Consider the following 22,305-nt stretch of genomic DNA (forward strand, 5'->3'; position numbering starts at 1 on the left):
GTTTATATGCCTAAAAAATCTGTTATCAAAAGGGGAAAAATGTTCTTAATAATAAGTAATATTTTTAAATAGTCACTATCGTAAGTTTACAATGAGTTTTGAACAAACAAAAATACACTTTTTTACCTTGAATCCAAAGTACAGCCATCCTTTGGGACATACTCCTTGATGGTTCTGGCCTCTTAGAATTTCTCTCTCTATTTTCCATACAGTTTTACGCTTACAAATAGAAGGAAGAGAAGTGGTACAGTTTTCATCACCCCAAAGTCCTGTGAAAAATAATTATAACAATTATATTAATATATTCATGTTAGAAATGTTGCTATGTACATCAATGTGATGACTAGAAATTACTATTTTTCAGATTTATTATTAATATTTCTATACCTTTATTGGCCAAATGATACAAGGTCCTAAATTCAATTCAATGATATTTCTTTGTATGTCTTTTTATATTAGAGGTGCACAAGAACTGGCATATACATTCCATTGGAAACACTGTCATTTTCAATTTTGTTTTCATTCATCTGAAATTTGGAGTTTTGTTGTGAAAGGAAAATTCAGAAAAAATTTTGATTTGGAACCACTATAATATTTTATTGCAGTATAGCTGAAATGTTTTGTTTGTATTATTTTGATTAATTTAGTTTATGATATTTAAAACATATTAAACATATTATATTTGATATAACATTTAAATATTTTAATTTAATATGCACAACTAAACAAAAGGAATCAAAACTGTTCTATCAGAACAAAATTGTTTTAGCACTATTGGAGTGAAACATTTAGACATTTTTTCTGTTGAAAATTTTGTTAGAATCAACATGTTCCTACTAACAATTTCAATTTCAACAAAAGTGTCTATGGACATTTTTTAACAGCTCAAATCTGTATAACACAACAACTTTTGAAAACCACATCTGGTCAAGTCCCAAATTTGAAAAAACAGAAAAGTATGATTTGCACTAAAGTCAGACCCACAGACTGCCTGTTTGGTGCTGGAGGCAGAGAAAAGTCTCTGCTGCCCTCTGCTGCTGCCTACAATTACCACAGAAGCTTATTTGCACATTCCCTTGCTTATGTTAGCTGAGTTTTACACCAATCTGGGGACCATGCTCCCATGTTGGTCAGCCCCCCAAGCTAGGTCTCTTGCCAGGTGTCCAGTTTTTGATTGGAACAGTCAAAAAGGGACTCTGGTAGCCCCAGCCAGCACTGCTGACACTAAAAATCTGGTTGACAGGCTCCCTACCTGGCTCAATATGGCTCCCAGAAGTGGCAACATGTCCCTCTGACTCCTTGGTGGAGGGACATCTAGGGAGCTCCATGTGCTGTCCCCATTCCATGCACCAGCTCTGCAGCTCCAATTGGCCAGGGCCCACAGCCAATGGGAGCTGCAGAGCTTGTGCCTGTGGGTGAAGGCAGCATGTACCATGCACAGCCACTAGGTTGACAGGCCTCCACCTAGGAGCCAAGGGACACTAAGCTACTCCCAGGGAGCACCCCCCCCCCAAAGTAAACAATGCCTGGATCTTGCTCCCTGCACCCCTCTCATACCCAAATACCTTGCCCAGACCTGAACCGCCTCCAGCACCCTAACTCTTTCCTGGAGCCCGTACCCTAACCCCCTCTCCTTACCGTAGAGTCCTCTCCCACATCCTGATTCCCTCGCATCTGGCCCTACCCTGGATCCTGTGCCCCCAGTCGGAAGCCTCACCCCCTCCTGCATCCCAACCTCTTGTCCCAGCCCTGTGAAAATGAGCAAATGAGTGAGAGTGCAGGAGAGTGAGCAACACAGAGAGAGAGGAAGATGGAGTGGGCAGGGCCTTGGAAAAGAGGCGGACAGGGCAAGGATGTTTGGTTTTGTGTGATTAGAAATTTGGCAACCCTATCCTCCTATCTAGCCAGCCAAACCCCTCCTCCAGGCAGGCCAATGGACACTTTTCACCCCCTATATGCTCCTTGCCCATTCTCTGACCAGACCCCTTCATCCTCATCTACATTTACCCTTAAGATGGGTAACACGCACATTGGTCTACATGAGCAATGAAGTGTGTAACTCTCTAGTGGCAATTTACTGCTGAGCATTGTACAATATAAAGGGTCCGATCTGTTGCTCAGAGGTGCTGAGCATCAGCAGCAATCTGGGGAGGAGGAGGAGAAGTGGAGTGGCAGCTCAGTTGAGCTACTATGCTCTAAAATCTTCCTGACTCTGGTGGTAGACGGTGATGACCTTTACTGGAAAACAAAAAAGTAGGAAATCACAGAGTCTCCTTATAACTCAGCCTAAGAGTAACAGGAAGGTCCCATTTTGTCTGATTTCATCTGTTCTTTTCCTTACAAGGTCTGTAAAACATCTTCACTTTTAGCCATGAGGACAGCCACACGCTCTCTGGGAACACAACAGGGTCTTGGTTACTCCAAGATGGGGCAATTGACACTACTTCAGGTGATGCAATCTATGAGCCTTTCTACTAAGCAGTAATACCACTTGCCTATATATTTCATCTTTGCTTACCCTCATCATCACTTCAAAACACTGCTTCTTACAAGGCCACAAAACAACAAAACATTTGCCACTGAACCTACTCTCAAAATTGAATCTATTTTGACAAACAGCAACTATCTCTTTGGTTGACACTTAGAACTAACAGTACTGCCAACCCCAAGCATTCAGGTTCTTTTTAAAGCTTTATTTCTGCTTTTTGAGCTTAGGGTGAATTAGGGATGTTAGTGAGCAGTTGTCTCTATGAGAGGCACCAAGGGGAAAGAAGGGGGGAGGAGTCGGTACTGGGTGGAGACTGCTTAAAAGCTCCCTACCACAGTCTCCGCAGTGCCGCCTGTCCCCTCCCCTGCAGCCTTTTGTCTGCAGAGGTCGCAGCAGGAAGCTGGGCCCCTGCCTATGGACAGGGGCTGCCGCCACCAAGCAGCACCCGGTTCACGGAGGCCCGGGCTGGCCGTGCGCAAAGGCTGCTCTGGCAGGAGCCCCCGTCCATGGCCAGTCCTGGCTGCCACAAACAGGGGCTGCTGGATTCAGTGCGAGCCGGGCAGCTCTTACTACATTTAAAATGCAGAGCTGTAGCATGAGTGGCTCCCAGAGCCAGGACTGCTCAGTCCCCTGCTGTGGCTCTGCAGAGTGGTCCTTACCGACTAATCGTGTAGTCGATACAATTGTATCGACTACACGATTAGCAAGATAACCACAATTTAACATCCTTAGGGTGAACCTTGTTACATTTTTTATCATTTCATTTCCACAAGGGCTAGAAAGTTAATTTAATTTAATAAAAAACCACTAATGCTGGAACACTTAAATTATAAAATGACATAAGGAAGTGGGGCTTTAAGAAAAACACCACATATCACAAGATACATGATAAAAGTCATGAGCTGGCAATGCTATAATTTTGATTACAGATAACAGCAAAAATACAGATTTAATGAATAATGTAAAAAGGTGATAAGGGAATACAAAACTGTACCAACAATTCCTAAGCAAACTGGCTAAAGAACCTAAACTGAGCTAGAGCATTGAATTAGTACAATTTTGTACTGGGGAAAGTATAGTTTATAAAAGGATTGAAAATCATTACTAAATTCATCTGACTCACTGGGATGAACAACTCAGAGTTGGCAGTGCATTAGCATTACTGCTGTTTAAAACCAAGTTCTAATATGCACTGAACATTCATTATATGATTGAACTATTTATAATTTTGATACTGAATATTTAGAACCTTAATATATTTGCTTGAAATGCTTTGACTCAGCATGTGAGAATATTTTCAAGTTATTTTCCTTACTACTTTATTCAAAATAAGTGTGTCACTATCTAGGGGCTACTTGTTGAAAAATAAATTAGTCTGCGAGGTTTTTTTGCATGTTCTAGCAAAATATAAATCTCAATCTAATTTAGCAATAAAAAGTGAAATAACCCCTAAAGGCTGATAAAATTACTTTTGGATTAATACAATAAAGAAAAATGTAAAAGTGACCTGTATGTGATGAAATGAAGCCACATCTTTCCCCTTGTGTGCGCACAGATCTTTCTCTTTCTTCATTCCAGTTCTCATAAACTACTGGCGACCCGTCTCTCCAGCTGCACCGAAACATTAAACACTTAGTGATACTCTCTTCTTTTTTCTTCACCTCAAATTGCCACATACATTAATAAATGCCTCCAAACAGGTAAGGAATAGAAAATGTCCTTTAATAGGCTCACAAAAAACGCTATTCACATTGTTGTGTTGTATCCATTATAGCTCTTTCTGAAGAAATACTATTCAAATACGAAAAACAGTGAGACATTCTGAACTACAGCCCCTCTTGCTCTGCCAACAAACTGAGTTCATCCTTCACATCCCATGCAGTCATAAAACAGTCTTATTTTTACAAGTTGCCTTGCCGTTTGGCAACAAAATCTTTCAATTAAAAAGACAAGACAAGATAAAACAATCCCAAGTACATCTTTAAGTACATTCTTACCGAAATCCATCACTAGGTACTTCGGAATGCAATCCAATCCACCAGCGTAAATCACTTTTTGATAGCTGTAAGAATTTTTGTAACCAGAGTTTAATTACATATTGTTCTGCTGGTAAAGCACAGACAACACTTAAGGCCCACTACTGCTCCCATCAAGGTCAATGGGAACAACATCAAGTCCAAATCCCCCTTGCCTTAATTTGGGGCTACTCGACTTTGGAAGCTACGGGGGCCACAATGATACTCACAGCACATGCCGAGAGCCACAACTTAAGTGTGGTGGCATATACATGTAAATATATATGCAAATATATGCAAATAGCTTCTTTCACACTGACAGGCATGAATACAAAGATTAAGGCAAGACTACACAACATGGAGGCCCCATTTAAGTCAGTTCTGCTGATATTAATACAATACAATACTTACCCAATTTCCACCCATATGACAGCACTTTTAATGAGCAATGACAGTCCAGGAATTTAACTACTAAAAAGCATATTAACAGAAGACCCTTATATTGACTACTTTTTTGTTTTGTTTCGCACCCGCGGGCTGCGTGCTGAGCCGTAAACCCAAACTGCACTGTGGGCCGCAAACAAATGGGCTGCGGGTCACATGCAGCCCACAGGCCACATGTTGAGTAGCCCTGCCTTAATTCCTGTGAGCCAGCCCGTTGACTTCACTGTGACTATTCATGCAAGGACAAGAACATTTGCCCTGGGTTTGTATTTGGAGCTCTAATTTACAGAGGATAAGTTGCCAATTTTAGGGATTTAGAGTTTGTAAAATTTTGTTGTGGGATGCAATTTGCTATTCAAATCTGAACCTGAACTTGTTTTGTTTACTTATTTTTTTTAAAATCAGGTAATTCATTTAACTTATTTAATGCAAACATACCGTTTTAGTATTAAAATAATGTTAAAAAGTCATTAAAGTTTACAAAATTGGTTACTGAACATTTTAATGTCTTTATTATTACAGCTCTACACTACATATTTCACAGTGAGTGTTCTTTTTAATCCAGAGAATAGATACAATACAGACAAAAACAATATAAACTCCTACTCATTGCCCTGCCAAAATGCCTTTCCCCTGAACTGTGGGTGGGGACTTCTCCTGGGGTACTATTTCAGATTTATTTGGGGAGAGGGTCAACTTTAACCATGATTCCAGGACCTACTTACGGACTTGAAAACTCTAGATTTCTGGCAGATAATTTAGTGATTAGCTGACAGGAGTCCTGTATCTAATTTCTATATAAAAGAAGGACACATAAAATTAGATCCACACAGCTCTAATAACAACATGTTTTGAAATCTTGTGGCAAGTCACTTGAGGAACACTGTTGGGTTTAGAATTTTAATATATATTCTTACTTTGTTACTAACTCTGAGGGGAGAGGGAGAGAGAGAGGTGCCCATCAGAACTTCTGGGTTCTATCTCAGCTTTAGATGATCACTGGGGCCTAGTGGGTTACAGCAGGAGGCAGACAGGTCTGGGTTCTATGTAAGAATATCAGAATGGCAATTTTGGGTGAGACCAAAGGTCCACCAAGCCCAGTATCCTAGTTTCTGACAGTGCCCAATGCTAGGTACTTCAGAGGGAATCAACACAACAGTCAACTGCATGTAATTGAGTAATTCATCCCATCACCCATTCCTTGCTTCTGGCAAACAAGCAAGGAACCTGCAGAACATGGTGTTTGATCCCTGACCACACTGGCTAACAGTCATTGCAGGTCCTATTCTCCATGAAATTATCTAGCTCTTCTTTAACTCTGTTATAGTCTTGGCCTTCACAATATCTTCTGTCAAAGAGTTCCACAGGTTGCTTATCTGCTGCTTATTAATTTCATTGAGCGACTCCTACTTCTTCTGTTATTTGAAAGAATAAATAACACCTCTTTATTCCATTTTTCCACACCATTCATGATTTTATAGATCTCTGTCATGTCTCCCCCTTAATCATCTCCTTTCCAAACTGAAAAGTGCCAGTTTTTTAATCTTTACTCATATGGAATTTATTTAGTACTCCTAATCATTTCTGTTTTCCTTCTATGCAAATTTTCCAAATCCAATATATCTTTTTTGAGATGGCGTGACCAAATCTGCAAACATTATTCAATATGTAGCTGCACCATGGATTTATACACAATGTGGTCATTTCTGTCTTATTATCGATCTCTTTCCTAATGAGTCCCAAAGTACTGTTAGTTTTTTGATTGCTAATCTACATGGAGCTAATATACAAGAAACACTTTGTTTCTTATCTTTTAACCAGAGTGCCTGACAATGTTTTTATGATAATCTAAGGATCTTTAGCTTATTTTAATGACAAGCATTTTGTTATCATAATCACCCCAGCTCTGTTTATAAATATACTCCCTGCCCAAGGACTATGCTGCTCCCAGCATCTGAATTCATCACATACCACACTCAGGCTTTTTCAGTCAAGAGTTCTGTCTGGGGCTAGGGTGAGTAGACCCTGGTACAAAATTCAGGGGGACAGAGAGAGGGCTAGAGCCCCTTTGGCCTCCCATAAATGGTGCCCTGCATTTAATCCTTGGCCTTTCTAACAAAAGAAATAGTTGGTTTTAAATGTGCGTGATACTGAAAAAACAGTTGTGTCAATGAGAAGTAGTTAGTTTACCCATAAAAATTTTCAGTCCATACAATCAGTAGTAGAGACGTTAGCCAAATTCACTCTCAGTTATTGATTTTACTGTGGTTGCTATGATCAGAAATAAGACCACAATTTGACCCATTTAAAAAGAAAGACGCTCCTGATGAAAGAAAGAGATTAGATCAATCTTGTGATTTGCTAAATATGGAAAAATTTTAACTAACATTCAACCTAGGCCATGTAGTTGCAGGGAAATGTTGAGACATGCAAAGTGTCAGTTCTCCATGTCACACCTTAAAATACCATCAAAAAAGTTTCTCATGCCTGACTGTAGAAGGACCCCGTTGATTCCATTCAAACATTTTACAACTTTAATGATAACTGCCCATGCTGCTGCTGCCACTGAAGTCAGTGGTAAAGCTTCCAAATGACTTTGAAGAGAACAGGATTAAGCCCAGTGTTTCATGTAGTAGCTACTACAGCACAAGAATATTTGGCTTTACTGGACTTTAAAATTAGTTGGAGCACCAGCCTAGTTAAGACTCTGGTGGCCAGACCTACCAGTTACAGGAATAATTCCTGTCTGCTGGATCCTTGTTCACACAGCAGCTCCAGGTGGTTTTAACAATTTAATGTTTCTCTAGTGCAAACAAGGCTTGCTAAACAAATACTACATGATCCTTCAAGGAATGGAGCACGTCTCCTGCGAGGTGCTGAGCAATCTAGACTCCTACTGACGTAAATGTGAATCGAGGGCTCTCAATACAACATGGGGTCATGCTCATAATCCAACATTAAATCAATTAAATAAATTGATTTACTCTAGATTATTTATATATGTTAAATTTATATGAATAATTTAAATACAATTGACAGCAGAAGCTGACTTTATTTTTTTGAATATAGGCAGTCCCCGGGTTACGTATAAGATAGGGACTATAGGTTTGTTCTTAAGTTGAATTTGTATGTAAGTCGGAACTGGCTCCAGATTCAGCTGCTGCCACTGAAACTGACCAGGGGCTGACTACAGGAAGCAGGAGGCAGAGTTGCTCTGCCCCCAGCTTCCTGGAATCAGCCTGATCAGTTTCAACAGCTGCTCAATCTGGAGCCTGGGACAGAACAGCTGGGGCGCTGCCCGGTAGGTTCCCACAGGACCAACCCGGCAGCACCCCAGCTGCTCTACCCGAGGCATCCCGCAAAAAAAGCCTGGTCTGCTGGGGGGGGGGGGGGTGCACTAGCTGCGCCCCCTCCCCCCCAGCAGACCAGGGAGACCCGAGCAAAGCTGCACAGGCGGAGGGACCCCACTGCCCGTGCGGCTTTGCTCCTGTCTCGCCCGTGTCTTCCGGGGCGAGAAAAGTTTCTCCCGGTCTCCCTGGTCTGCTGGGGGAGTCCAGCAAAGCCGCTGGACCCCCCCCAGCAGACCAGGGGGACAGGAGCAAAGCCGCCCAGGCGGTGGGAGTCCCGCTGCCTGGGCGGCTTTGCTCCCGGGCAAACGAGAAAAGCCGCCCAGAAGGCGGCTTTGCTCGGGTGTCCCTGGTCTGCTGGGCGGGGGTCCAGCGGCTTTGCTGGACTCCCCCAGCAGACCAGGGAGACCGGGAGAAGCTTTTCTCGCCCCGGAGGACACGGGTGGCGACCCGCCGCCTGTGAGCTCCGGGGCGAGAAAAGCCCCGTTCGTAAGTGCGGATCCGACATAAGTCGGATCCGCGTAAGTCGGGGACTGCCTGTACAAATTCTTTTTTCCCTTAGCTCCTTGAAGGATATACCGGTAAAGTCAATATTACACATAACATGAATTTAAAATTTGTCTTATTCTTTGGGCAAACCATTAATGAATATCCATTATTTGTTTTAAAATGTAAAAAGAATATTTTTACAAATAGTTAAGTAACTGCAGCTTCATATAATCATTTTTATTTACCATTTTACAAATGATTTTAAGTCAGAAAAATATTTTGTTTTATACTTATTTCATGAACAAAAGACATATTTTTAGTAAAATCAGATTATAATCTCAATAGAGCACAGGTTATTATAGAAAGTAACATACCTGATGACTGACACGTCTGTTGTACAATGTATACAAAAGATAAAATGTTCTTTCATTACAACCTATCCTTGTTTAAATCCATTTTCAATATATATTGTGTGAAAATTCTCACTGTCTACTATTTATGAAATCAGGCTAAGTCATTCCAAACTTAAAAAAATCCTATTGAATTAAGAAACAATTCTGCTTAGGTTTTTGTTTATTTTAAAGTAAAAGCAGAAAAGACTTTACATGCTGAAAGTAAAAGTAAACAATCACTACTTAATACCTTTTTTGACTCAGCAGTAATTGATCATTGTTTGAATTAGTGCTGGAAAATGTAGTGTTGCTCTGACTAAGGCACCAGAATCATAGCTATTTTCTTCTTAAGGACATTTAAATGAAAACAAGCTCTTTGTTTCTTGGGAATGTATCTGTTTCTGCAGCTATTTCATCAATTTAAAATCATAATAATGTACTTATTACATCACAATGATTGCTATGGAAATTCTGATTTCATGTACAATGAGAATTATGAATATGATAATTTAAATGCAAAAATCCTGTTTTCATACAAATGGCCTTAGTAACAAAGGGCTCTAAGTAAGAAGAAATTATATGTAATATTCCAAAGCATGCGAGTTGGGAGCAATGCCCTAAACTGGCCTATTCAGAGGAAAAGTTGATCTGTTATGCAAGGTCCAAAGCAGCAAGCTCTGGATCTGCTTATTGAGCTTGTGCATTCCTGATTCTTGCTCAGCACTGCTGAGGAATAACTACAGCCCTTCAATTACCTCTTGAGAGATGTATGCTTACGAAAAGGACTTCAAGGCATTCAGGTATGGGAAATTTCTTACCTGATCCTTTCCTGTCTACTAGCAGCATTTCCCACAGAGCTTATACGTACAAGCTATTGATCTGCTGTCTGTAGTTTCTGGGAGCATTTCAATGCTGCTATAACAACCCCAAACTGGTCTTGTCTCATTTTCCAGCTTGCCACTATATGATTCATTCCAAGCTGTATAAAAGCCTTACACAATATGATTAACAATAGCTCTCATGCCAACTAATATATCATTATAGGAAGCTAACAGGCCTACAAATTGTAGATATAAACATTAAATTTCTCTTCTTATCTAGGAAGCAATCTAGGAAGGGTAGGCTTGCAGAAGAAGTTGCTATCAGAAGGAAAATTATCAAGTATTAAATTGCCCATTCTGCAATACACTGTTTCCAATGAGATGTAGGAGAAAAAACAAGCAGTGAACAGAAACAGGGAGTTCAAAATACATAAAGTCAAATGAGACATGGAAAGCACCTCACTGCAAACTAATTGCCAAAGTGGCATTTAGTACCAAAGAAGGCCTCTGAAGAGGATAGAAAATCCACCTTGTAGTCTATATATACATATGTTAGAGAGTTTGTGTGTTTGTCTGAATCCGCCCATCCATGTGTGAGTCCGTTTATTCAAGAAGTCCTCCTAAACGGTAAGAGGCAGAACCAACAAATTTGGTATGCAGCTTCCTCTTACCCCAACTTAAAGCAAGGTCAGGGTTTGGTTGTGCCAGGAAAAGAGGATGTTCCTGGAACTCGATTGTTTTCCATAATATGGAAAAAGAGGGGCAGTTATGCTCTGCAATTACCACAGGTGACAGTTATACGGCAGAATGACCACAGGGGAGCATTCGCACCAGGAAGGGTGTGGTCAACTGGGGCTGAGGCTCTCCCTACTGATGGACACTGGTCCAGGAAAGTGGCTCCTCTTCCCTCAAACTCCTCCCCCCGGCCCTTGGCCACAGTGCTGGATGGAGGGGGAGCCCTGCTGGTCAGCAGCCCCGGCCCTCCCAGGATCCACCAACTGCCAAGCAGTGCAGCCCCGCGCCCTTGTGCAAGGAGCCGCCAGGCAACCCAGTCCCAGCCCTCCCCACTGACAGCCAGCTGGGGGCAGCCCAGCCCCATCCCACTCCCACCGAGGATTTGCCAGACTGGGAGGAGGGGGGGGAGGAGCTGGCGGCTAGGAGGACCGATCCCCAAGGAGGAGCTGCCATCAGAGCAGTGCCACTCTCGCCACCATATGTGGTCTCAGTAAACCCCGATGTCACAGCTCCTTGACCTGAGCTACCCTACCTTGAATACTTCACTCTCCCAGTTTGAGCCCTCCCCCCACCTCCCACTCTTTGACTTGAGTCCCTGGTCCCCTGCCCTGATTCCTGTACCCCCAACCCAGTCTCCAGTCCCCCCACCTCCCAGCTCCCTCCCCTGATTCCTGAACCACCACCTTCTGCCCTAACTCCTGCACTCCCACACCCTCAGTCCCCTGCCTTAAGCCCCCCCAACCCAAGCCACTGCCCTGAATCCTCCACTCCCCACACTTGCAGCCCCCTGCCCTGAAGGATCTAGCAATACTGGATAAATCGAGTATCCTACATAGGTGTTAACAGAGGGCCATGTTGCTGCCCTATAAATCTCTGCAGCGAAAATTGATTCTTTCTGTTCATGAAGTTATCAGAAACCTCATGAAAGATGCTTGACTTAACCAGCAACAGATAAACCTGATGTCTTCTATGCATCCACAACATACAATTTGAGCCACCTGGCCAGGGACCATTTCAATGCCAAGAGCCTGTGGCAATCTGGATAAAAGGACTTGAACAGGAAACCCAGTCTTCTTTTTGATTCATGATATTTGCTACAGCCCTGTAGAGCTCTATAAACCATCCACATTACCTTACAGCTTTTCTGTAGGGTGCTATGGTTTTGGACAGAATGATGGAAGTAAGAGAAGTTGAGTTCACCTTGGCAAAAAAGATTCTGGGGTCCTTACCACCACCTTGTCATCATGGCATACACAATGAGGTTCTTAAAAGTTGCCAACCCAGCTATCTAGCTATGTGCGTGACAGAGAGGGAAGGTTTTGGTTTGTAAGCACTATCTACCAGTCCTATCCAATTTTCCCACAAACAATGAATTTGGATGAGCACAGGATTTGTTTGGAGTGACTGTCTTGTAGGGTGTAGAGGTCTTATTTCTAGAGTCCTTGGATTTGCAGTTGGGAAAAAGAGAGACTGAGTAGGAGCCTGTCTCTTTCTTGAAGGAACTCAGGACCCACTTCATTATCTGGGGATGGGGCGGGGGAAGGGGAGGGGGAGAAGATGGGAAGGACATGGTGCCCCTTAAGAGTGTTCCTTATGGACCAAGGCTGGACAGGGACTTACCCCCAAAGCTGGCTGACTGGCATTGTCCTTGGATTCTCTGACACGTTCTGAGTCTGTACATTGGGCATTTCTGCATTGGAACTGCAGCTCGTTGGGGTGGGGATGGAGGGGAATCCTTACATGCCAGTCCAACTCCAAGACCCTGAGCCCTGGCAGAGTGAGGGATGACTGGCTGTGAACAGGCTGGCAATAATTCACTCTCTGGAAACCCTATAAATGCACATATGGGAATGCTAAGCTTGGTGTGTTCGGGGCAGCTCTGAAAAGCCTGAAGGGGAACAGAGGAGTCTGGTAGAAAGACACCATTGTGCTGGATCCAGCTCAGACTGAGACCAGGACATTGGTCTCTATCAGAACCAGGGATGTGACAAGAAAGGAAAGTAAAGGTCGCTCATTTCTATCCCAAAAAACTATTAAAGATGAAAAAGAAATGTTGGAGAGTAAAGTGAACCAGCTGAGGCAGTGACACAGGATTGAACTGCTCCCCCCCACCGCACCCAAGCCTGCAGCTCTGAAGAGAATAAGCCAAATATACATCAGGGCAGTGAGAGATGCTCAGCTGCAGAAAGCTATATCTATTCCACATTCATGTTGCACACTAATCCATTCACGTAAGTTCGGCTAGTGCACTTTGCAGTAGTGTCGTCTGAAAGGGCATACAGCAGTGTTATTTCGGAATAACGCCAGTTATTCTGTAATAACATATTGCGCATCTACACAGCAAGCCCGTGATTTCAAAATAAATTCAAAACAACAGGCTTCTTACTCTGACTTCTATAAAGTTCACCGTATGAAGAGTAAGGGTACATCTACACTGCACGGCTATTTCAGGATATCGGAGATATCCACCATGCATCTACACAAACCACCTCATTTCGAAATATTTTTCGAAATAACGGGCACACTATTTTGCCATGCCGGTAAATCTCATTGCATGAGGGATAAAGAATGGCTCGAAATAGCATGTTATTTTGAAATTTGGTGCTGTATAGACATACCAAATTTCAAAACAGATTCAAAATAAGATACATAATTTGCATAGTGCAAATTACATATCTTATTTTGAGTTTAGGGACGCACCCAAAGGGAAGTTGGAGGAAGAGTGCGCTACTTCAAAATAAGTGCTGCGTAGACATGCCCAAATTCGAAATAAGCTCTTTCGACTTAAGCTATGCAATTAGCGTAGCTCAAGTTGCACAGTTTAGTTCAAGTTTAACCCTGCTGTTTAGATGTACACAAAGAGTATTACATTCAAACATACTAGGGAACCTTTAGTGAATATCAACAGTCTCTATCAATTAATGTAAAATGTATTAATGCACTTTAGATGGCACTTCCCATGTAGATAAGCTCTCGGTTTGTTCTCCAGTATCATTACTCAAAGGCCAGCTACAGTTTACTATGGGAAGAGAAAATTAATGTGCAACTACATATGACCAAATCTAGCCTTATGCAACTGCATCCATTGCCCCCTCTGGCTACATCTAGACTGCTGCTTTTTAATCGGAAAAAGGTACACAAATTCCGCAATTTGCGTACCTTTTTCCAAAAGTTTTGTCAGAAGAGACTTTTCCAAAATTTGGCCCATCTACAGTGAGCCAAATTTCAGAAAAAACTCTTCTTTCAGAAAAGCCCTCAAAGAGCGCATCTGCTCTTCCACAGAAAATGTCAGAAGAGCAGACGTGTTCCCTGGATGCGGCGGAGTTTTACTGGGATACCTCCGGAGGTTTCCCAGAAAAACGCCGTAGTCTAGACATAGCCTCTGTGAGTGAGCAGGAACCATGATGACAGACTTGGGCTCACTAATGCTTCAACAACTTCTGTGGCCTGCACGGATACAGAAGACAAGTGGAACAAAGGAAAAGGAGCCTATGATAAAAACACGTTAAGTACATGCAGCTCGGGAAGCATCTGCAACATGAACTCACCACTTTCCCGTGTACTTCCACAGCTTTGGCTGTTTTTTGTTTCTCTTGACACTTATGTAGCAAGTTGACCTGTCTCTTGATTATCTCAGACCACTGCAATTACCACATTTCCCCCCGCAAAGTTACTAGCATATAGCAAGATGGCCCTTTATAATGATAAGGTAAGAAATAAAGATAACAGTAATGATATAAGCACAGTTGTTTCTAAAATAATATGATTTTCAAATATTTATAAAAGGCAACTGAAAACCCAAAATTCCAAAAGATGTTATTTTTACTAAAATTTAATTTTGCAAAATGTTTGTCTTGTTACCTGTTTTATTTTACTGTGAATAAATTCTTGTTCATCGGAAGATTTTATTGTCACTATTTCACCACGAAGCCAACCACAAATGAACTCAAAGATGGCCCACTCTGAGGCACTAATATGAAAGAGATATTCTGCTCCTTGATAATAAGACAATGGGGGTTCTAAAATAGAAGCAAAGGATTCAAATGCATTGTGAAAGTTTTAAGACTTCCTCTGGATTCTTCCATGGGTTTAACATAAAACCTTTTATTAATTGTTTTTATTCATAGCTTAAATACATAATTCCAAATAATAATTTTTCAAGAGGTAAAAACGAAAACATGCCTTTTCTTACCATGTATGTACCACATTGGACTCTTTGGCTTAACACCTGTAAAGAAATAATAATTAAGAAGCAAAATCTCACACACCAACCATACAGTAGAACCTAACAAAAATAATGTAAATTACTTTTTATTCAAAAAAGAATAAAATAAATATTGGGCACATAGTTTTTAAATTAACAAGACACTTTTCAGCAACAAGATAAGGCACTTGTTCTAGATTTCAGCTGAACATACATCACATACTGCTCATCAGCTTAGGTCAATTCTAAAGTACATGCACATTGAAGGTATTTTGCAAATGGAATACCAATATGAATCCAAAATCTAAGGGTATTACAGCACTGCTTTCATTCTGTGCAGCAGAATTCCCATTAATATCAACATGGAGCTCTGGCTTAGAATAAGAACACTCTACGGCCCATAAATATTTCCCGTTTCTTTTTATTACAACATAATAACTAATTATAAGTATCATACATATAGTTTAACTCCTCTTACCTTTTGGTATTTTGCATATCCATTCACGCTTTCCATTGCAATGCAATGGCAGGACTGTTCTATTTACTTGGTATGCTGCACAATTTCTTGAATCATCTTCAACATATATGTTCTGTAAAAATGCAGATACAACCTGCAAGAGACCAATGCTTTTATCAGCCATTACTTTGATTCCTAGATAAGATGTTTGAAAGTTTTGATACAAAATTAAATGTGTTTAGAAATGTATACGTTGCTTCATCAGATGACTAATAAACCAGGCGTACTTGAAGTATGGCAACAAAGTCCTAATATGGGGTCTACATCTACCCTCTTCCCGGACCCTATTCAGCACTCCTTACTCATTTACATATATTTTTTCACATAGTTAACTGAGCAACATTAATATATATATTTGCCAGTCCAGACAATGGCTGCACCCTGTCTAATGTCATTTTTCCTCTGTGTTCAAAGTGTTGTGTGACTTGTATTTTGTACCCATATTCTACATATATTTTAATCATGTTTTTATTGTAGTCTGTTTCTGGATACAATTCTAATTATTATATTTTTTCTGGATGTCTCTTCCTGCCCTTGAAATACTCTATTACTTTTGAATGCCATTTAATATTTCAAACAATATTCGCACATTTTGTGTGCCAAATCAAAATTTATTACCATTTAGGTAATGGCACAAGAAATGTGATTTAATCTGCTAATTCAAAAGCAGCTTAATATTAGTGAATTGGACAGGTGTGAGGGAAGAGTCTGTTTTGTCTGGCCACACTGGCTCTTTGGAAGGTTTGTTTTTAAACTGTAGTTTCATGTTCAGACATAATTTAATAGGGTCTTAGAATATATAACACATGAATATTTACAGGAGTTCCATCGGACCACACCCATGTTCCTCCAGACAAGGGATTTCTTTTATTAAATCCAATCCAGAATTGTCTTTCGTCCACCCTGTGACCGACAAAAGAAGAAAAAAAAGTTGAAGAACACTCCTGATACATTCATCTTATCTAGCTCTGTGAAGCCTTTTTAAAATGTATAAGTAGCATGCATATCTATAGCAAATTCTGGTAATTTAGATGTGTCAAATTGTGATTCATTTATTAGAGTTCTTAGCAGGACTAATGGCATCAATAAAATAATTTCTATTTCTCTTACAAAAAATACGTTGTTACTTATTTAAATATGGCAATGTTAAAAATAGTGAATCAGATGGTAAACTTCTATCTACACGATTACATTGACTTTTGATTATTCATAGATTGAATTATTACTTCGTAATGATAAGGATCTGTGCCAGATGGTGCATGTCTTGACATAAAAGTACAGGCAATCCCCGAGTTACGCAGATCCGACTTATGTCGGATCCGCAGTTATGAACGGGGCTTTTCTCGCCCTGGAGGACTCGAGCAGCGGGACGCCCAGATGTGCCGCGGTCCCGCTGCCCACGTCATCCAGGGTGAGAAAAGCTGCTCTGCTTCTCCCTGGTCTGCTGGGGGGGAGCCCCCCAGCAGACTAGGAAGACGCGGAGCAAAGCCACGGAGCACGCGGACAGCGGGACAGCCCAGACGCGCCGTGGCTGTCTCGCTGCCGGCGTCCTCCGAGGCTTTGCTCTCCGTCTCCCTGGTCTGCTGGGGAGAGCCCCCCCCCAGCAGACCAGGGAGATGCGGAGCAAAGCCGCAGAGGACGCCGGCAGCAGGACCGTGGCGCGTCTCGGCGGTCCCGCCACCCGCGTCTCCCTGGTCTGCTGGGGGGGGGGGGGCGCAGCTAGTGCGCCCCTCCCCCCAGCAGTCCAGGCTTTTCTTGCGGATGACGCCTGGGGCAGAGCAGCTGGGGCGCTGCCGGGTTGGTCCCGCAGCGCCTCTCCTCGGCGCTACTGGACCAACCCGGCAGCACCCCAGCTACTCTGCCCCAGGCATCCCCAAGTCAGCCGCTGCTGAAACTGACCAGCAGCTGACTACAGGAAGCCCAAGGCAGAGTTGCTCTGCCCCAGGCTTCCTGGAATCAGCTGCTGATCAGTTTCAGCAGCGGCTGACTTGGGGACACCTGGGGTAGAGCAGCTGGGGTGCTGCCGGGTTGGTCCCCGCAGCGCTGGTCCCCGCAGCGGCTGAATCTGGACGCCAGTTCCGTCTTACATACAAATTCAACTTAAGAACAAACCTACATTCCCTATCTTGTACGTAACCCGGGGATTGCCTGTATAGCATATTGAGGCTATATACTGTGAGACTGAAACCAGGCCTTTGAAAAGGCACAACCCCTAGCCACTTATGATAGAGTAATTCATTTAGTTTAAGTAATAGGCTGTTACAGTAGCAGGAAGCTAGCAATAACAGACAGACACAGTCACATGCATTAAGAATATTTTATACTGAGTAAACCTTCTGAGAATGCATTGCTCAATCAAATGCTATTTGACCACAACATATGCTTTTTTGATGTATTTTGTTAATGAAAGATTTCAAATTTTGGGCCTGCTCTTACTCTCATTTAAGTCAATGGCAACACTCCGATGGACATCAATAGGAGATGGCACAGACCCTCTAAAAATAAATTAAGATTAATAACAGGCTACCCTGCCATGGAGCATATGAATTTAATGAAAAGCAGTGGACTATGGTGAGAGTTGTGGCAGCCCTGGCACAGATAAATCTGATCTTTAAAAGAAATCATATTCGAATTTGCTGTTGTGATTCTTTTGGGAGAACAAATTCATTTCCAAGTTCACTTCAGTGAGTGAGGGAAATTTACATCAGTTATTGATCACTGCTAATGAGGCTGCAGAGGCACAGTTTGTTTTTTTTTGTTTAAACAAATATTTGATTATATTAAACATTATAAATACATATTTACCTATCAAATATTTTGTTTAAAAATGTGTTCAAAAAATCCTCTTCATACACATGGGTAAAGCTGGCAAGATGTGCTCCAAGATCTTGGCATAATTCCTCTGCTTCATCCCATGTTCTTTTCTTCAAAACTTTCTCATAGTGAAATACCTGCATATAAGGTAAGTATCACCACAAATTTAAGAACAAAATTAATTTGGGGTTGGTAATACACATGATTTTATTTAAAAAGTGCATCATGCCCTTGCCATAAAAGGCATTTTGCCAGGTCTGTGTCTGACACTAATCTTTTATTGGCTTTCATTAACTTTGAAATGCTTTTAGAAAATGTAGAATTTCAAATTTAAATGAATTTAAATTTTCTTTAAGCAATGTTGTCAGGAAAAGGAGGTAAAAACCTGGTACAAATCAAGAGATTTAGGTAACCCTGCTTTACCTTGTAGCAGTTGAGCAGGTTAGAATCTGATTCCCACCCAGGATAACATGCATCTGAAGGTTCTTCAAAATTAGGCTGATTTTCTTCATATGAGTCCATTTTTTGCTTACACAATGACATAGCTTTGAAGCTTCTACAGTTTTTCACTTCCCAGTAACCAAGAGGTTGCCCTCTGCGAATAACAACACATCCTCCGGAATGGCCTAAGGAAAGGAAAACAAGAATATTTAGTATCAGAACAAAACATTATATGCTCAACCAGGAGATAGTTTTATGAATTAGTAGTGGGCACCTTTTTCTGAGGTACCCTAAGGTATAAAATGAAAGAAGATTTAAACCATTTTCCCTAATAAACTCAAGGTGGCTGATGTAAAATCTTTTATTGGACAGTCAGTTAAATAATCATCCAACTGTAGGTTTTACTCTTTGAACAACAATATGATAACACTGAGAACTCATTCTGGAGTGAGTATTTCATTGACATCAGCTGCCAAGACAGGAGCGTATAGGTTTGGTGAGTTTATAAAAGCAGTGAGTTTTTTGTTCAGTGATCAGTTTATTGTTCTATTTTGGATGGATTCAGCTGGTAAAATAGAGGATTATGACAATGGATTCTTTGATAAATGGAGGGAAAGAGAATGTGATTAATCAAGGTATTTTTGCAGCATGCAACCTAGAAACAAAGAGGGTCCAAAATTTTCCAAGTATGACAAGTAATTGAGTGCCTCAGTTTTTACATGCCTAATCTGAGTAGGGATGTTAAGAAGTGGGTATTTCACTAATCACGTAGTCAAGAGAGTTTTTATCGACTACATGACTAGTTGATAAGGAAAGGATCTCAGTCTTGGCTCGCACCAGGTCCAAGAGCTACCCCCACGTGGCTCTGCAGTTTAAATGTAGTAAGAGCTGAGTGGGCAGGCAACCTGGCTCCTACTACATTTAAACTGCAAAGCCCACAGTGGGGATATCTCCCAAACCCAGCACGAGCTGGGATTGATTCAGGCTTGCTCAGTCCTGGCTCGCACTGGGTCTAGTAGCCTGTGCCCATGTCCAGTCCAGGCCACCACAGACAGGGGCTGCTTCATGCCAGCAGCCTCTGTCTGCGGGGGATCCCACTACGGACAGAGGCTGCTCTGCGGGCAAAGGCTACTTCGTGGAAGCCTCCCCTGCCTCTCCCCCCCCACACACGCACACTGCTGCCTCTATCAGAGGCAGCAGCATGGGGGGAGGAGGGACAGGCAGCACAGCCTTGACTGTGCTGTGTGGAACCGCCTCCTGCTCCTCCCCCAGTGATGCCTCTGAGGGGTGGGGGGTAATGCGAGTAGTCCAGTAGTTGACTACATGACAACTTGCTTATATCCCTAAATCTGAGACTCCTTGAAGTGGCCACAGTTTCAAAGAATGGGTATTCAGATTCTTCAAAATCCAGGCCTCTTTTTAAGGTAACTCAAGGGACTTAAAAAAAAAATAAAAATCTTGGGACATTTTTTATATTATTATTATTGTCTACAAAATATTTACATTTTTATTTTATTCAAAAACAATTTGCTCTGCTGTCAATCACTAGGAACAATGATTATCAACACTATAGTGTTTAGAAAAGGGAACAGGAAAATACTGCCAATCAGTTAAGGCTTTGTTCTCATTTCCAAAAATTAATCTTAAGTCACCTTTTTTCCATTTCATTGGACCAAGTGCACATTTTTGAATTGTGAACTGCTGAATAAAAATTGGGACATTTTCTTTTGTTGGGAGATCCTCCACATCCCTGGTGGAGGCCCAAGCTTGTAGGTACACTAAAACTCCTGACAAATGCCATAGATGACTAAAGGAAAAACTCCAGGGACCTAGAAGGACAAGAAGCTCCCCTAAGTGGGGTGTGCTTCCCCCAGAGCACTTGGAGCTCCAGTAGGCTGAGGAGTGAGAAAGAAGGACTTGAAAATGAATATAGGTCTGAAATGATTGTGATGTGACCCTGAGACTCCATGGAATGGTTGAGACTGGAAGTAAATGGCTACATTATTACAGTCACACAGGGGAGGGAAAGCAGAGGCTATTTGCCTGATACCGCTGACTGTGAGCAAAAGGGCAGAGATTGAGCTGAGTGTAGGAGGTTTCTTGGTCACAACCACACCTTCCCAGCTGGCCAGATTACCTGTCTGGGTGCACAGTGGACAGTACTTTGCTCATGGGGAGGTGCTATTATGTGCCATCCCTTCCTCAGGGCAGACTGTAAAGTTACAGTCTGTTTCAAAGTGAGCCTAATACTACACATCCCTTGGGCAGAGTGAAGAGGGGAAAGTGATGTTGGCGATGTAAAAAGGGTGGCAAAATAATCCTGGCTCAAAAACATAGTGGTAGACAATAGAATTTAATGAGAAGTTGCCTTTTATCTCTATAATACATTACTCACTTGGCTGATACTTGTTCCAGTTTGTATAGCTTACAGGCTGATTCTTCCCCTCTGTAGTAAGCCAGGAGTATTCTCCTGTATTGTTAAGGTCTTGTAGGGCTATCCAAAAATAGGTGTTATCAGTTTCTACCATTCTACGAATCATACTGTTGATAAAAGCTTGTTCAAATCTTTAAAAAGGTCAAGATAAATATTTTGTTAGAATAAGATACCTGAATTCACACTTCAGTGAATAATTCTCATGAAATATTTTGAATGCACAAGAGAGAAATATTCAAAGACATCTACTTGTCACAACCATGTTTTTTCAGCATTTCATTTGGACCCTCCAGTGGTTGTAGGTGTCACATCAGGACCAAGAATTGAAACAATAAAGAAAACTCCCTGTTAATTACTGCTTTCACAGCTAGTGCAATACAGTACTCCAGGAATCCAGTATCTGAAACAATGATAATGTGTAGTAATGAACAGTTTTTGCACCAGTGCCTCCAGTGAGATGCTATATAACCTCTATGCCCATTGATGCTAATAACAGTTGTAGAATTGTAGAGGTTCAGCAACTGCAGGATCATTCCTTTGTATTCACATGCATCACCATTCTACTAAGACATTCATTGAGTACTGGAGACAATATAGGGAATCACTGTCCTAGCAAGAAAAATCTCCATCAATCTAACTCCTGGATTTTTAAATCCATCCTACTGAATTATTCTCTTGAACCTGATGTTGCTGTCATTTTTTCAACTGATGTGATTTCTCATACTTTATTCCCCCCTGCCACTGGTGTTGGGGGAATCTATTCTTTTCCAAAAAATGAGCAAGCTCACATTTGGATGCTAATAGAAACTGTGTTATAAATGGTTCTTGCCTCCCACCTGCATTCAATAACCTGCTTTAGAATGGCTAGGGATTCTGTGGATAGCCTAACCTTAGCTATCTTGAGAATTTATATTTATTATTTTTCTCCGGAATAGTATTATGATGGGACATTCTTACCCTATATGCATACAATTCCCTATTCCTCCACATCCAGGATCAAGTAGATTTCTAATGTCTAGTTAACATTTTTCAATTTTGAAAAGATAAATAGACAGAAGAGAAGAGGTTGACCAAACACAAAGAGGTCTCTCAATGGTAACAAATGCAGGATATGAGTAAGCTTTGTTAATATTTGTACAGAAAGTTCATGTATGTAAATAATGA

At 41.5% G+C, this 22,305-nt stretch overlaps 1 protein-coding gene across 3 annotated transcripts in view; it reads right to left on the reverse strand.

Moving 5' to 3' along the window:
- The window catches only part of PLA2R1 (phospholipase A2 receptor 1), a 109,898-nt gene that overhangs the window by 48,166 nt on the left and 39,427 nt on the right, over positions 1 to 22,305 (reverse strand). For all 3 annotated transcript variants that reach the window (XR_016350040.1, XM_089779735.1, XM_006111649.5), the window contains exons 11-20: positions 21,103 to 21,272; positions 18,690 to 18,892; positions 18,258 to 18,403; positions 16,271 to 16,355; positions 15,414 to 15,546; positions 14,924 to 14,959; positions 14,593 to 14,750; positions 4,486 to 4,550; positions 3,996 to 4,099; positions 127 to 269 (exon numbers count right to left, since the gene is read on the reverse strand). Coding sequence is in view for 2 of the 3 variants with exons in the window: in XM_089779735.1 (XP_089635861.1) it covers positions 127 to 269; positions 3,996 to 4,099; positions 4,486 to 4,550; positions 14,593 to 14,750; positions 14,924 to 14,959; positions 15,414 to 15,546; positions 16,271 to 16,355; positions 18,258 to 18,403; positions 18,690 to 18,892; positions 21,103 to 21,272 (1,243 nt within the window). In the remaining variant the exon portion in view is untranslated. The remainder of the gene's footprint in view (positions 1 to 126; positions 270 to 3,995; positions 4,100 to 4,485; positions 4,551 to 14,592; positions 14,751 to 14,923; positions 14,960 to 15,413; positions 15,547 to 16,270; positions 16,356 to 18,257; positions 18,404 to 18,689; positions 18,893 to 21,102; positions 21,273 to 22,305) is intronic.

This window comes from Pelodiscus sinensis, chromosome 7 (assembly GCF_052426305.1).
Source record: "Pelodiscus sinensis isolate ZL-2025 chromosome 7, ASM5242630v1, whole genome shotgun sequence".
NCBI lineage: Eukaryota > Metazoa > Chordata > Testudines > Trionychidae > Pelodiscus > Pelodiscus sinensis.